Below are 17,302 nucleotides of genomic sequence, written 5' to 3'. Positions count from 1 at the left end.
AATAGCAACTTTTACATATTCATATTTATGTCATTGTGTGGGCCTAGCAAAGGTTATGTAATCTGATACATGTCTTCTTAACATAAAAAAATGAATATCAATGATGACAATTTCTTCTTGTAGTGTTTTGGACAAAAGTTATTATCACTCTTCATTCAACTCTTGTTTTCATGATACACTTCAACATGGACACCAGATACCTGATCTCTCACATAGACCGGAACAACACATCACTGAGAGCACGTTTGAAACGTTTATTTGAACATTCATGTACAAATGTGACACCATTGTTTACATCAAATAAACATCTAGAAATAAAAAAAAAGATCATCTTAAATATGCTGCTAGCTTATGGAAAAATTGAATGCTGGAAAGTCACGTGCACCAGGGCGTCTGAACACTGGTATGGTCTTACATTTAGTGCATTTAAAATGTGTAGACAAATGTGGCAGCAGAGAAGCAGGCAGGCATGGCACCAGAGAAAAAGCGACTGAATGAAAGGAGACTGAAGGTCTATTAAATAAGTGAAAAGAGAGGAGCGTATATTGAATTCTATTCTAGTTTATTTATGTGTTTCAATGTATTACTTCCTGTGAAGAATTAATTCCCTTTGAAACGTCACCCCCTCAGCAGGAACCCTGAAATAAGCTATGTCTCATACCGTCTCTTCCTGAGTTAGAAGAACATGACCAAGTGTTTCAGTGGGCAGTTGAATATTCACTGGTCCTTAGTTAAGACATCAGGGGTCAAGAAAAAGGTTTGACTGTCAGGATGAAATTGAATGTGCGCTGTTTCTTTCTGCCCTCTTGATTTTTTTTTTTCTTAGTCGTCGTGGCTCCTTTTTGAACTCTCTAAGACATGTATAAGGAGAAGGTCCAGTCTTAGTCAGTGCACCACAAACAGAGAGTGGGGTCAAGGGTCTGTGTCTGTGTTACCATGCCACAGCTGCTTCAGTAGATGAACTCTCCAGGAACCTTCTGCAGGGCACTGAAAGGCTCCTCGAACTTGAAGCGCTTGGAGATGGCCTTCTGCTCCGGCCCCTCTTTCTCAACACCAACGGCGGTGGATGTTTGCCTGCAGTGGCCCAGTGTGTAGGCGGCCACGACGATCAGGTCCTCGGCCACCGGCTTTTCCTCCGCGTCGCCGCTGCTGGTGCTGATGAGACTCTCTGGGCTGCTGGCGATGCTGCTGCAGGGGCTGGGGGGCTGCGGTGGGGGGCCGTCCTCGGTCGTCCGTAACCATGGGTGATCGAGGCACTGCTCAGCTGTAGCCCGTGACCTGAAGAAAATTGAGTCTGAATCAGTTTATTTACTGGAGCTCGATGATAACTTCGGTTCTATAGGTAGCGCCAATGATTCACCGTGTGCCAGATATAGGGAGTATCTAAAGGAGCATGACATAACAGCAATGGTGAGGGACTTACTGTGGCTGCTTGTGGAGCAGACTCTGGATGAAGGAGATGGCGGCCGGGTCCAGTGGCTGCAGCTCCTCCTCGCTGTAGCTCACATTGAGCTGTGAAATGTTGAGGAAGGTCTCCTGCTTGTCTTTGCCCAGGAAGGGAGAGACTCCTGTCAGCATCACATAGGCCAAGACCCCGATGCTCCTGAGCAGAGAAGGAAATGTCACGAGCAATTCACATGATTTACCACTAGATGGCGGCAATTAGTAACAACTGTTGATTACTTTCTGTCAGTTGACACCAATTTATGATTATTATTTTTTAATTTAAGTGACCAAATGTCGAGTCAGAAAGATTGTCGTACCACATATCTGTTGCAGTGCTGATAGGCTCGTAATTGAGGATTTCCGGAGCTGAAACAAAAAACAGAGTCCAATTGAAAGGAAATGCTCCACAGTAGTGAAGGCCTCATTTTCAGAGCTCACATTTCATTACAATATTTGTTCAAAGCTAAAGATTATAGAGCAGGGAGTGCCATCTCTGATTCATCAGGTTTTCAAGCACAACTCACCAACATACTCAGGCGTCCCCATGATCTCTCTGAGCTCCTGCTGACTGCTGACCACCCTAGACAGACCAAAGTCCACGATCTTGATGTCACCCAGAGGCGAGCAGCTGGTCAGCAGAATATTCTGAGGCTGAAAAACAACACAAACATACACTTATTACACACACAATTGTGTACAAACAAAGAATTTAAGTTTAGTTTTTAATCAGTTTTCATGAAACAGTGGCCTCTTTTACAGAGTTCAGTAGGTGGCGTTCTCAGTTTGAAACTGAGCAGAGACTCCCATCTGGTGGCCGCTGAAAGTGCTGACACTGTTTCACAAAGCTTCATCAGTACTAATGACGTTTCATGACATAATGTCCTCATTCTCAGACGCCACTAGATGGCAGTCTCTGCTCCATGGCTTTCAATGAAACCTCTCACCTTTTCAAACTCAGAGCGCCACCTACAGAAAATGAGGATCCTGTTTCATGAAACCTCTTTAAGCCCCTCGGAGTGAAATATCACAATACACGATTATGTGGCACGATCATTACTGCTTGACTCACTTTAAGGTCCAGGTGGACAATATTCATCTGATGGAGGAAGGAGACTCCCTCCAAGATTTGCCTCATGAGCCTCTTCACGTCCTCCTCAGTGAAGGCCTCGTCCTCCTCCTCTGACACACACTGGTTAAAGATCTCGCCCCCAGCAGCGCTGCAGAAACACAAAGTCACCTTTAGGCTCAGGGGAGATTTGCTGGTCAAAACCTAATAAAACGGAAGCAAGAGTCTCTCCTATTGCGACAGGAGCTTCCTCAGAGCCAAAGTCAGAAATAACAGTGCACTAAATATAGCTGAGTAATTAAGAAGTTCTCCTAAACCGGGACAGGGCAATTATTCGGTCACTCCACTTGTGCATTGCAGACAGAAAGCTCTTCTCCAAGCAACTCAGCAGAGCAGTTAATAATTACATGCAGCGAAGTTGCAATAAGCTTGGCAAGAAAAACCAAAGCAATAGAGGTCACAGAAGCGGCACGTTTCCTGTTTCAGGCAGTTCTCGAGTTCATCAATAGATTTCTCCCTGAGATGAGAGGCACAGTCTCAAGCTTTTCATTTCCTGAGAGTTAGATGCAGTGATAATTGAAATAAAAAACGAGGAGGGGGGTGAGGCAGATCGAAATAGACAAGGCGTCCCCTCAGGGTGCTGCTGAATCGGGCTTTTTATCTTGGAGAGGAAAGGTAGAGCGGAGGAGGAAGAGGTGGAGGCCTGCTGTGTGTTTTGGCTTTCTCAGGTGGGGAGGAAAATATTTTCAGCATCATAGGAAACACTTGTTGAACTACTATCAGGCACACACACACACACACACACACACACACACACACACACACACACACACACACACACACACACACACACACACACACACACACACACACAGTCATTTAAATGTCACGGAAGGAGAGAAGTTTCAGCATTGCAACAGAGAACTAAATATATATTTGAGCCTACATTTTGATGAAAAAACATATTTAAATAGATCTTAACTTGTACCATGCCTTCAATTCACTGCAGTAGAGATAAACCTAATGACCAAGTTGGCCCCCTAAATGTGCGCCCCACATCACTTTCTATTGTTGCCATACCCAAATAAAGCAGCGTGGTTAGCTGCGACTCGTGTTTTGAAGCCCAGTGAAAAAGCTCAGCTCATACAGACTGAATGAACGCTTCTATCCCTTTGATGAACTAGAAAATAGCACCCAAGAAGTTGAAACAATGTAGATAATGGCTACACTGACTGGACCAACCCGAAGTAAGAACTGCATTCTAAAATGAACTGCTTTATTGATAATACCATACATATTACAATATATACACATATGATGATACGATACATCACAATATATTGCGATACTGTTAAGTACATTGATATATTATGACTGTTGCAAGGTGGGTAGTCACATTAACAGCAATATTTCATGATAACATTGATGTTATCAATCAACACAACATTTCAAGAGTCCTAATTTATAGAATGAATACCTAACCGACCTTCATGCTTCCAAGAACCATATAGCAAAATAACTAGATGTTGTGTAAACTTAAATTGACAGTGACAGGCTTCAACATTATCACCCAGTCGTTTCATATTAGCCATTACCTGGAATGCTGCGTTGATGCTACAAAAACATACCCATGTGTTATTTAAGTTAAATATCAATGTTTAAATAACCGTTTGTCATTCAAGTGTTGCTATATTTCAGTGTATTGATATTTGCTTATGTCCTTAATATGCGCTGAATCAGAAGTGCATTACTAACATGAGACTGAGTGGATTAAATGCGCACCGACCATAGCAAAGACGTGCACGATGGGGAGGCATAGCGACAAAGCCGCACCAAGGTCGTGTGAACGGCTCACAACAGGCCCTCCCCTCCCTCCAATGTATTCATGTGCATAAAACCGCAGATTTCTACCCGCTCATTTAACTCAAGACAAGATGGCTCTCGAGAAATTCACATCAAAACAAAAGCGCAATGTTTGCCCAACCGTCGCAGAGTATGACATCAGCGGCAATTACATGTAGTGTTGCATTAACCTCTCACTGGGCCCCTCGTTCAAAATAAATAACCGGGGGCGCCGTTAACATGTCCACAGAAGAGACAAGTACTTTGATTCATGGAGGAATGTAAACAAGTGAGGAACTACTTTAACTGTCTAATCTGCCTCACTGGTTGTTATGATAACCTGGAGGTCAAATGGTGCCAACCCCCCCGAAATCCATGGGAAATCTTCGCGATGAACAATCGTGATTTAAATGAGCGTGAAATGACATTAATACAACCTTTACTGCATGATACAACAGGACAGAGCTCAACCAAGATCAGCACAATCCTCACAAACTCACAAAGGATCTACAACATGACAAGTTTCAGTGTTAGCTTTTAATTACCGGGGTGTGAATATCAAAGATTTAAGGGTCTGTTTGATCGTCTACGGGCACGCTGCCATGCTTTGGCTAATCACGTGCGCCTTCACAGTTCAACTGTCCTGGTGGTGCTGGACCGCAGCCAGCAGAGCGGCTATGAAGCTCTCTATTTTTATTCTGGGCAGATCGACCCACTTCGCCCTGCTCATCGTCATTGGGACGCTGCTAACATTTCTCACATCTAGCCAGACATCCTTCATGAAATAGCTTCGCCTTGTTTCTCAGGAACCCCCCTCTTCTCGTCTTTCCGCCGTGAATGCTTTTCTATGTCAAGTTTGACCCTCATTTGTAGACTTGTCTCCCCGCTATCTCCCCCTTCCTTCAAAAGTCCTTCATCACCATTTGCTCTACTGCCCGAAATATCTGTCAGCTGTCCAACAAATAAAAGGAAGCCGGAAAAAAATGGACTAGAGTATGTTGTCAACAGCAATATTTCTTCACAAAGAATGAAGGCATTCTGCTCTACTTCCCTCTAATATGGAAAAAAGGCCAGAGGGGGAAAAAAAAAAGTGAAAGAATGGGGGATGGGCTTGTTGGACCTCCAGTTCGAACACATCCGACACGAGTTCTGGTGATCACATGTGGATTGTTTTCATCACACACTCATGACTGATCATAATACTCAGGTCCTCTGTATCATCCCCTTTGGCCTACATTCCAAGTCATTCCACTTGAAATAGCTATTATGAACAAGAAAACTTAATCTAAAACTCTGGAGTTTCCAAATGAAATGACTTCTCAAGATTCCTAAGTAAATCATTAGATGAAAGGACTTTGAAAAGCCATCATCCCTAATTGTAATGTAATATCATCATAATGCCTCGGTTACAAGAAGCAATAATTCTCACATTTATATCATGTCTGAGGAAGACGATTGTGAAGAGGAAGACTGCACGGCAGCTGAAGTAGCCACACGATTGAGAGCATAGCTCCCACAGCAGTACAGCTCCTGTGGGTCAGGTGGAAGGTTGAATCTCATCTTTTTATCTGACAGAAGTGGAGCAGAGATGGAACTTTGTCCATAGCAAAAAGCGCCACGAATAGATTGTCATCACTTCAAACACATCGATTAAGATAGACATCTCTGGAGATAACGAATTTCCCGACCACATCCAGTGTGCCAATGAATAACTGAGTGACTTTGCAACATCTTAATCTCTGTGACTGTAGAGTTGGTCATGACGTGAGCTCGCTTTAAGATACACGTGCCTGCTGCAGAGAGGGTTTGTACTTCTGCTGCTTGGTTGCACTTGGCCAGTCTTTGGAAGATAATGTTTCCAGCAGCTTCACGTTTTCATCGTAGCAAAGTCTGATGTGGCTGGCAAATGAATGGAACCGATTCATTGTTGCGCTGCTTTTCACGGGACAACACTTATTCCAATATGCAACTGTATTCTGACCGATATTAGTTGGTCAAATCCAACCCACTTGGCTTGCCATCAATGTCTTGCGACCAATAACACAGTCTTTAATACATAAAAGTGCATGTAAGGTGTGTTACACTATTGATACATGATGGCAACGATACAAGTGGAGATCACCAGTGAAGATCTCCCAACAATAGTGTGCCAAACATTTAGACAGTGCTGTCAAACAGATGTTCAACTCTGGAAATCCCTGTCCTTAGCATATTGGTATCCTATGTCTCAGAGTTTGTCTTCTTTCCAGATGTTAGACCAAACTCTTGTGTGTGTGCGTGTGTATTAGAACCTGGTTAATAGGGAGCCTAAGTCTTCCAGTTGGTCCATGGGACCTAAGGGTGGAAAAAAATGAATGGAAGTCTCTGGGGAAGATCAAAGTTATTTTCTGGTCTGCTTTGCCTCATGCCAGACTACAAATCAAACGTGGCATGTATGATATTGCAGCAGAATCCGACTGCTCTGGTGCTAAGGCAGATGCTAAAGGTACTAAACTATCAAAGGTAGAAGCCAGCAAACATTAGCTGACATTGTTAAACACTCTCCGTGACCCTGTAGAGCTTGTGCCACCTGCTGGCTCTCAGTTAACCGATTTTCGAGTCAGAGCCTGCGACAAGTATTGTGGTTCACGACTCCATATCACACAAAACCTCATGTAACTTTTGCTGCTGGTCGAGCAGCAGTGCTCTCATGACATATCCAAATTCACTGACTTCATATGTGAGATCTATATCATATTACAAGCTAAATCAGAAAAGAATTTTTATTTGTCCTTTGACTCCTGTTCATATTATTTGTTAACATGAGGTGGAAGTAGATGGGCGTGACTTCGGCTCCTTATCCTCAATAAAGTTTATGTTTGGTTTAGGTGTCCTGGTTAAGGTGAGTCATTTGTTTTGGATGGTCAGGTTTAGGGTGAGAGGCTGGGGAAAGCACTGTGTCTATAAGCGGTCCCCACAAAGACAGAGATACAAACGTGTGTGTGAATGCAGAGGGACGGGACACCATGATTATTTAGGGCAGAATTTAATTCAGGGATGATCCTCTCAATGAACAAAGACTGGGATTAATGACCAAGGTGGGGGAGCAATTAAAAGATCCGCCTCACAAAACAGATTGTCCTGCGCGGCACGTGTCTTTTGGTCGTTCCTGCTTCTGGGAGAACTGAACACTGCGTTTGCCGACCTCTTTGCAAATTTGACAACAAAAAGATTCAATAATGAAGTCAATCAGATTGAAAATTGACTTCAAAGATGTTCGGATGTTCCCTGCGCATGATTGAAATCCAACTTGACCTTTGACAGTTCATCTGCAAAATTTATCTGCTGCCTGTTCAGCAGTTCTCAGAATTGTTGGTGCCATTTTGAAAGCTCACTTGAAGTCTATTTCAGCCAATCTCTCTTACTTTTCTGCCTTTGAATGAATTCACCATTTCTTGGCAACAAGTTGAAAAACTAAATCATTGCACTTTCTTCAACTTAGAACTTAGCTCATCCTCACATCATTTTGTTACAGATATTATTCACCTTGAAACTCACTTTGAAGGTTATCCATGAGTCATGTCCGGCAGTGCTCCGTCCAGGATATTGCTTTGATACCGTGAAACAGATTTGTGTGCATCCAGGCCAAATCAAATACGGCACGTGTGTGATGACCACAAAGAAAGAGTCGATAGAAATAAAGTGCGACACACTCGCACCCACACATACCATGGGAACGAGGTCAAGCACGGCTCAGGCCTGACCAGTGAGATGAGCTCATCGACAACTGGTGCGGCCACAATAGTCAACAAGACAGCATCACGTGAGTGTGTGTGTGTGTGTGTGTTCATCCCACATTCTGGGTCACATGGCGATGTGCCCCAGTTGGTCATTATTTGGTGGACTGATAAATTCAACACATGAAACGCTGTCAATGTGTCCTAAGGGCCCATCACCTCACAGTCAGGATCCCAAGGACACAGGAAACCCAATATCCCGCGTGCAAGTGTGTGCGTTTGTGTCGCTGGTTGGAGAGAGGCCAGACACATTGTTGGAATAACTAGTGATTACTGGAGCATTAAGGGTTCGACTAAACTTTCGCAGGATTAAAATGATGGTATATTTCCTGTTGTTCTTGCTTTTCCTTTGATAGTCTTAAATGGTCTTTGGTCAATGGCGTCCCAACAACCATCAACATCACTATCTAAATTAAACCTGTTACTGATTTTTATTGGGACAAAGCTCAATGCATTTTTGTTGTTATAAGGTCACAACATTTGAAAGTAAAAAAACACTGGAATGCTTTGGTTACACATCATTAAAACACAAAACCAGAAAGCAACATAACGTTTATGCTATATCCCCCAAAACAAGAGATGTGTGTCACATCTGTAGGTTCGTTCTGTATTCAGTTGCACGCTGAGCAGAGTCTTCAAGGAATGACAGAGCTGCTATACTTGTCCATCAGGGAGAAACAAGAGACCAAATTTAGTCCTCATGAAATTAATTCGTCTCGAACAATAAAGACAAATGTTCAACTTATTGACAACACAAAATGTGGGAAACATCCTCTGCTCGATGTTTCTGGCCCATCTTCAAATTATTTTTCACCTATTTGCCATGTAAAGCTGCAGTTCCCTAGTGGTGGGTTGGGATGGAAAAGTGGGTCATGAGTGAAAAATAAACTGCTATCATTTTAAGGTCTGCCATTAAACAGCTATATTGTGAGCTTCAAACTGTGCATTGACTTTCTTTAGTTCAATATGAGGAAAGCAAGATTTAAGGAAACCTAAACCAATAGTTTAGATTATTCTCTCACATCTTGGACATCAAAGCAGAATATTATTGGAATGCAATAGATATTCACTTTCATTCTTTGCCTGAGTGGAAGTTGGCCGTTTAAGAACAGAATTTCTGCTATAATAATTTCCGTTAGAAATAAGACGGGACTGGGAGCCAGTGGTAAATCAACAGGTCCCTAGTCAAGTGCACAGTGCACTGAAAAACACTGAAAAAAAGTTTTAAATGACCTACTGGCATAGGAGGTCATATCACCTAAACTCAGAAAGGTCGCCTAACACAAGGTCACCTCAAGCCACCCGAAATTCAGGGACCTCAAAGGTCGCACCAACCACTGTACTGCACAAAAAAGCCAGATATCAAGCCACATTTTTTTGGTTTTCCAGACCCATCAATGAACAGCAGGGAAGCCACAAAAAAGTGACCTACTTTGAATACTCAATTGGTAAGGACAGATGTGAATATACCATACACGTGGTATTAACCAAGCAAAGCCACAAGGGTTCATTTTGGGTAAATCGTATTTCTGGAACAACACTGATACTCATTTCTATCAAAGAGTAATCATATCACATAGTGGAAGTCAGACTGATCAGAACCACAAAAAAGAACAGGTCATTCAACACCAAGGACTTACTTAAACCACTAGACAAAAAAAAACAAAAGGGCAGTTACTCACAACTCGAGGACAAGCACCATCTCAGACGCCATCTCATAGACCTGGTGGAGATTGACCACACGCTGGCATGATGTAGCCAGCTCCAGCACGGCGATCTCGTGGATGATTTCCATCCGACAGTCTTGTCCTTTTCGCCGCTTCCTCATGAACTTTGCAGCATATTCTTGACCCGTGCATTTTTCAACACACTTCCTGACCACGGCAAACTTCCCCCTGGGTTTTTCAAGAAGAGATAAGCACAGATGTGTAAGTTTCACACCGTCATTGGACGCACCGTGGGTAAAAACATCAGGTCACCAGTGACGTTTGGTAGGAGAGTAATTCATGTCATAGCAATGTCAATACACAGACCAAAAACATCCATGGAAAATACCGAACACTGCCAGAAATTTGCTAAAATTTTGTTCTGTCAATCATTTTGTAGTGTCAAACCTGAAGTCGTACTCGCAGCCTATATGCTTGTTACAAGTCCGGACCATTGAGGTACATCAGGGTTCCTTTTTAGACATTATATGCACAGAGGAACTTGGATGCATTTATGTGACTTGGGCAAAGGGATCATTTTAGCATCATCATTCCAATAACACTAGTGTTTGTATAAGCTTTTTATTTCACTTCATCGCGTCAAAAAATAACCTAGTGACACATTTTAGCACCAGGAATGGGGTATGGATCATTAAAAGCCACAGCTGTACACGGATTTATCTGTTTAAATTCCATAATGTTAACATGACTAAAAACATAAATGCAATTGTTTTCTGTGGATTCATTCCAAAATTCCAAACACCACACAACTTTTACCGAACCACTACACAGATGTGCAATGTTAGTATAAATACTAATATAATTATTCACATCACAAATGTGATTTATGCACTCATGGGTTTTAGTAGGGAGGGTACCATATACTGTTTGGACTGCACACGTTCTTTAGAAACCAGAGTGGGCCACAGCAGCCCTTTCTAAAGCTCTGTCAGCACATTTCTAAAGCCAGCCACCACATGAACACACTATCCCTTCAAAAGAGATGGCTTTTGTGTGTGTGTGCGCGCGTGTGTGAGTGTGTGTGTTCGGTATGGGACAGAAGTGGGTGAAAAGCAGGGCCGGAATGAAACACTCATCTTAGGACATGAGAATTGAACTAGTTGTAAGAAAACTAAAATGACAAATGACTGTACAAACTTTATCTCACTGACAATGCAGGAGACTTTTTAAATGCTTTATAACTTGCATCAAACTCCATTTGACAAGTTAAAATTTTCTTCTCCCCCATCGTCCAACATAGAAAACTGCTAGTGAATATTAATATAAGCAGAAAGCTTTTTTTTTCCAACTCAGTCGAGGTGATTAATTTGTTGTCTCATTATGCTTTGGACCAGACAAACTCATGACCGTCAGCTTCCGAGTTTTCTGCATTTGCATTCTGAAAAAAATCAGCACATTAAGCATGTATCTGACTCTGCAGAATCACCAGAACGCCGACATGACATCTCCTATGTGAGGTCAGATATGGTCATTGAGTTTCTCTCTCTTCTCTCACTGTTTATAACATTTTTTTCCATATTGCACAAGCAACGCAAGGTTGGAAAGGACAAACTACTGATGCAGTCAACTTCAGAAACACACCTTGGACAGGGGTGCTACTACCCCAAGGGGAGATGTTGTCATTTTGTATTAGGTTGTATGCATTATTGCAGTGAATACATTTTATTGGACATGACTCAGCTGAACTTTTGACGTGCTCTTAAATGAAAAAAATATTTTTTGCAAAGGCGATATTTGGAGAATGTACTAAAATTAAAAAAAAAGAGTGTAATGTTGGCAAATATTTTTAAGGAATGTAATGTCAGCGAATGTGAGAAGCTTTGAGAAGCTTAAAAGTAGCAAGTTATTTCAGGGATACAATCCCATCACTCTGCTCCCGGGCTCCCCATCTGGGATGGGATAGAGCTTGACAGACGACAGACACACAGTCAGCACAGAGAAAGCACATCCAACGCCGGAGAAACAAAGACACTAGTAAAATAAAATAGACTGATACCAAAAAGTACAACAGTCATGAAGAGCAATGACCAAAAAAAAAGCCCAACAATGACAGTGAGTCGAGTCCAGGTCCACCACTGTGCATCCTGACAGCAGTGGGCAACTTATTGTTTTCACTTTTATTATTCAAGTACTATTTTTCACCTATCAGTGACTCCAATGCCATATTAAAACAAAATGTAAACACATAATTCTGTGACATACTACTGACATATTTAAATGTAGAGTTGATTTAATTAGCTTGATGCCAACCAAGAAATTACGTCCAATGAGAGACAGCAGGGGATACAATCACTTAAGAGCTTGGCACTGTCCCATACAGGCTTATAAGTGACTGGTGATTTTTGTCACTAAGTCCAGACCAGGGAAAAAAAAAAGCTTTGAGTCTTAGCCATATGGAATTTCAACAAGTGCTTCATCATAGTAGCCGCAGCCAAAGGAGCTTGGCTGCAAGCCATCTGGGACTCCCACCGCAGAGAAGGTATTACCTTAAAACTGCCCTATCCGTGGCTTGTCTCAGTAGCCAGCTGGTGGGGGTCAAATAGCAAGCTGTTGCAGCACGGCAACAATCGTCTTTTACTTAGTTGCTCACCAGTTAGACAAGTATATGGCCTGGAAACAGTCAGTATTTCGCTACAAAACTAACTCAACTTTGGTCAGCAACATACAAGCTGTTTACAGGGAGCAATAATGCATTGGCCCCTTGTCTCAAGATGAACGGTTATGATCTCCAAGGGCTCATGAAGAGACGGAAAACAGTTTCACCGCCCTTCCAATCTGTCCCATCCTTCATATCATCTACAAAGTCGTGGTGTTTAAAGTGTTCACAGGCTGCAACCAACCGTCTACATACCATCATCGATAATATCTGGAGACAAAGGCTGACACTGTCACATGCCATGAATTATCTCATTCATACTATAATTTTAAGACATTTTCTTAACTGTGGGCTACTCCACTACCCCATGCTCCCTCCTTCCTCTGCGTGATGTATGAAGTATAGGATGACTCGAAAGGAGACAATGGCATGTTCAAATATGTTGGCTAAAATTCTGCTGTGATTCCTGGCTGCGCAGCAAAAGCTGGGCACAGCTGATGCTGATAAACGCCAAAAGGTTTGTTTTGACTTGGGTCCAAAGACCAGCACGACCCGATCATACTCCACGGATGACCAATTTGTCCCGGTAATTTTGCTGTAGGGAAAAAGTGGATGTGGTCACAAATTGGATTCTTCAGAACTGAATGTGTGTGGAAAAGACAATTTTGGCATAATCAATTCCTGAATTGTTCGGTGAAGCTGTCGGGATGAGGATCTAGATATTGATGCCTTGCCTTGGGCAACAACATAGCTAAAGTGGCATAGTTTTGTAAAGTTTAAGGATCCATGACACCACAGCAGCCCACTCACAGAGAAGCAGTTGAGGATGTATCGGTGCCAGAGCTGGAAGTCTTCCAAAATAAGAGGCTTCCTTCCTAACCCCAGCCCTCTGTTTGGAGTTTGTGTTCTTCCCTCCAGGCAAGCATCGCTGCTGCACTTCAAAGGACCAAATCGCCGAGTTCCTCAAGAGGTCCAACTTCTGACACGATACATACTTTACAGCAAACACAGGTTTCATGTGGACCGTGAGGCTCGAGAGTGTTAAGCGTATTCATTAGAACTAGATTTACTCGAGCACAACCGGTGGCTGAATGTATCAGAGTAGCGCGGCAGATTAATGTAGCCTTTCATGTTGTTCAGGGAGCTAATCTCAGTCACAATGTCAGGTCATACGACACAAAGCCATGCGCACATGCAGGATTTGCATTTTGGGCCCCAGACTCACAAACACTGCCGTATAACAAGAGGTTGTTGGCTTGTAAATGCTTTGATGCAGTAATAAATACTTCACTAAGTGAAGGACAGAGAGTCAATTCACAGCAACAGTTTCAGTTGGCGGCTCATTAGTCACAGACCATCTATTTACGGAACAAATAAAGCACATGATGGTTTCGGAGGCTATATTCCAAACGATAGTGCCAACTTCCTGAGAAGCATTGCCTTCAGATTTCAATTCAAAATGCTGCAACGCATTTCTGTCGTACAAATTTCACTCGCCAATGTCCCATAGGATTTTAACAATAAACATTTGAAGAGAGAGTTGTGTGTTGTCCAAAAAAGTATGGCAGTTACAGTTAGGGGTTAAAATTATGGTTATTGGAATTGGCCTGAATCGGACCTGATACCGAACCATGACATCCAGTGGATGGATGGGGTTTCAGATTTCTAACCCCAAGAACCTGTCTGTTCCGATCCATAGCACAAAAAAAAACTCAATTTCACTTTGCGTGACATAAGCTTTTTGAGTTTACGATGGTGAGTAAAACAGAGTGTATAGCCTTGTATTTTATTTAGTTTAAAATGTTTAGATTACATATCCTTTATTTGTCAACCCAGCAAGGCAGCAGTAAAGACAGTTAAGACATTAAAGGCACACACTGAACAACAAACATGTACACAGAGGAACAGTATACATAGACAAACATGAAGCTGTACCACACTGCACATTCTGAGCCTCAAGGCAGCATGGTAAAAGCAAGTTAAAAACTAAACAGGTTGATCACATGACACCATGGTGTGGTATTAAGGCATCCCTAGTTACAGTACCGGCAGTGTTCACAACATCTCCAACACGTTGAATATTTTTCAAGGAGACTCAAGATAAGAAACTGAAACCATTCATCTCACAATCAGTTCGAAAAATAAGTGCAGTTGCGTATACTATAAATCAGCACTTGAAACGAGCACCAGCCACGACTTCAGGTAAGCTACTGTTTGGGTCGGGTGATGCGTAGGATGACCTAATTTCTTTTTGGGATGATGGCCTGTATTCACACCCTCTTCGAAATCACACTCAAAGCAAAACAATCACGTGGTGGGTTCAGTGATGGTGGAAGCCCCCTTTTTTTCTACGCCCATGTTCCTATTTGAAGGAGCCAAAAGTCCCAGTCTCACTGCTCGACGACAAACATGTGAGCCACCAAAATAAATCCTGTAGCCCTAGTTATTTCTTACTTTTCTAAACTAAATTTTCTCTGACAACTCCAGAGTTCTTAACAAAATATTTTTCAACTTGTTTACAGTCAAAATGTTCTGAAGGGATAACTGATGAATATATTACTTTTAACCTAGTATTATTACATCATTACTCAATGTTGTTAGAATGACATAGGATTTTTTTTTATAGCACTTGAGCTACAGTGCAGTCTCAGAGAGGACACTTGTTTCAGTCATGTAGGGAAGCAGTGCTATAGTGCAGGAGCTGTATTTAAAGAGACTACAAAAGTTGCAAGTGGAGTCACAAAGCAAAGACCCTTAATGGTGATGTCATAGTACAGTATAGATGCGAATGCGGAAGCGCTAAAAGTTGCTATAATATTACAAAACGGTCAATTAAAATAGTCAAGAACGTTGGTTGACCGCTTATTTTTGATACACAGATGCACGGCAGCTGTAAAGCAAAACTGCAGAAGGAAGTGGGGAACTCCGGCGAGTGTTAGCTGGTTGACAGAAAATAAATAAGACGTTCAGCACCAACACAACGTCAAAACATTCTTACCTGCCAAGCTCTTTCCCGGGGGTGACGGTGTAGTGGTCGCTGAAAGGCTCTGTTTGTATGGCGGTTCTGATATCGCTCACCAAGCCACCGCTGGTCCTCCGGTTCTTCTCCGGCGCCTCAGCCGGGATGAGCTGCTGCTGGCGGCCCCGGTCTGCGCTCGTGTGCCCGACGACTGGACACTCGGGGATCATGTCGACGCTCCGTCCGCAGTGTCTCTACTGTAACAAAAAACTTGAGCACCTTCGCTCGCACTGCAGACACACAGACAGACTAGGACTGGTGTTGAAGAGTTGGCAACATGAAAGCAGGAGCGGACGCAGCTGAGCGGTTCATAGTGACGAACTTGTCAGTGTGTCAGCGATGTGAGCTTCGAAGCGTTACCATAGCAGCGGGGCGTGACTGACAGGCCGGGGAACCAATGACACGAGCGTTCGGCTTTTGAATCTTCAAAGTGCTGAACTTGACTCGAGCATTTTTTTTTTGCAAACACTCGAATGACTATGTTTCCATTAATACTTTTGACTTTCACGTTAAACAGCTCGACTAAATACCTTCTCAGGACTTTGATGTCACCAAGTATACCGTGCTTTATTACGTCACGTGTGGCACTGAACAGATAAAAGAGTAAAATCTCCTGACTTTATTGTTCAACGGTCCTATTATTGCTTCAAAATTCCTCTGCAGTGGCAAGTTCCTGAGCAAAAAAGCAAGTATGTGGGTGACTACAGATGGACATATACTGTGTATTATTGTAGCTGTTGTGGTCACATTACCATGCGGTTTTGCTCTTATAAAGCAAACGTCAAGGGGGAATACAAAGTCAGTCGTGTTGCTGTAGTCAGACTGAGTATTTGCTGAATGACTCTCAAACTATTTTCAAGTTTCATACGACTCTGACCTGCTGTTGTTTACCTGGTCAGGCTGCCATGACAAATGGCGGACGAGAAGAGTGCGCGGCAAGAGCATCCGAGGGATTATTGCAGTTAACTCAAAAGTAAAATTCCAATCTACCTTTAAGCCCAGCAAAAATGTTGACCCACGAAGGTCACAGTGCTTCAGTGCGACCATTCAACATGCTGCTTTCTAGAAAGCATGGATTATAAATGTCAGCAATTTATCTGGAGAGAGAAAGGAATTTGATGAAAGACTTGGATACCGGTGTACGTCAGAGATACTGTTTATACCCCTGAAATGAAGATGATTGTTTATGGCTCACCTTTATGTTATGCTGGTCCTGAGAAGAGTTTGTCTGGATTGAGACTCTTGTCAGCGCTTAAAGGCCCATTTATGCTCCATTTATATACAAACTTGTACTTGTCCGTTTCAAACAACCTTACCATCATAGAACACACTTCGATGCGTTATGTGAGCTGCTATTGCTGTTTGCCAATATATCCACCAGGGGGAGCAGCTCAGAGTCAGAAGTTTATGACAACAACAAACTCCAAAACAAACATGGCGACGGTGGAAGAAGTATTATCACGTACCTCTTGCACTAAAGACGAAACAGAGAGAGAATTGTATTGTATGAATTGGAGGTACGTATCAGGCAGTAACAGCAACACTTTCTGGTGGTACTGCTTTGTTTGGTCCGTATCTATAAGCTTTGTGGAAACATGCAGCAATATATATATATATATATATATATATGAAATGAACACAGAGCACACACAGGATTTGTACGCAAGAAGCATCAAGCATAAATAGTAGTCAAGTTCGGGTGTTCAATCTCGCCTCTGTCTTTCTTTAAAAGTTCTAAATGGAATGCAACAAAATCCAGAATTCCTTTGCGATGTTCCAGTTACCTCGGAAGTGGGAAGTCGAGGCTGTGAATGACGTCACAGCCGAGAT

General features: G+C 42.5%; 1 protein-coding gene across 3 annotated transcripts; it reads right to left on the bottom strand.

Moving 5' to 3' along the window:
* Window positions 1–240: 240 nt before the first annotated feature.
* stk17a (serine/threonine kinase 17a) lies at window positions 241–16,688 on the bottom strand. Of its 3 annotated transcripts, none has more exons than XM_053860751.1 (8): window positions 16,668–16,688; window positions 15,452–15,669; window positions 9,813–10,025; window positions 2,516–2,663; window positions 1,971–2,097; window positions 1,764–1,812; window positions 1,424–1,603; window positions 241–1,278 (listed from the first exon to the last, which is right to left on the bottom strand). In XM_053860751.1, the coding sequence occupies exons 2-8, from the start codon at window positions 15,640–15,642 to the stop codon at window positions 951–953; spliced, it is 1,236 nt and encodes a 411-aa protein (XP_053716726.1). In that variant the 5' UTR covers window positions 15,643–15,669; window positions 16,668–16,688; the 3' UTR covers window positions 241–950. The 3 variants fall into 3 exon arrangements, with proteins under 3 accessions (XP_053716726.1, XP_053716725.1, XP_053716727.1); XM_053860750.1 differs by lacking the exon at window positions 16,668–16,688 and adding an exon at window positions 15,833–15,960; XM_053860752.1 differs by lacking the exon at window positions 16,668–16,688 and having other exon boundaries at window positions 241–851; window positions 936–1,278; window positions 15,452–15,826.
* Window positions 16,689–17,302: the final 614 nt, after the last annotated feature.

The sequence above is a fragment of the Synchiropus splendidus genome, chromosome 3 (assembly GCF_027744825.2).
Source record: "Synchiropus splendidus isolate RoL2022-P1 chromosome 3, RoL_Sspl_1.0, whole genome shotgun sequence".
Classification (NCBI taxonomy): domain Eukaryota; kingdom Metazoa; phylum Chordata; class Actinopteri; order Syngnathiformes; family Callionymidae; genus Synchiropus; species Synchiropus splendidus.
Note: the sequence above shows the minus strand (reverse complement) of the source record. Positions and strands in the feature narration are given on the sequence as shown.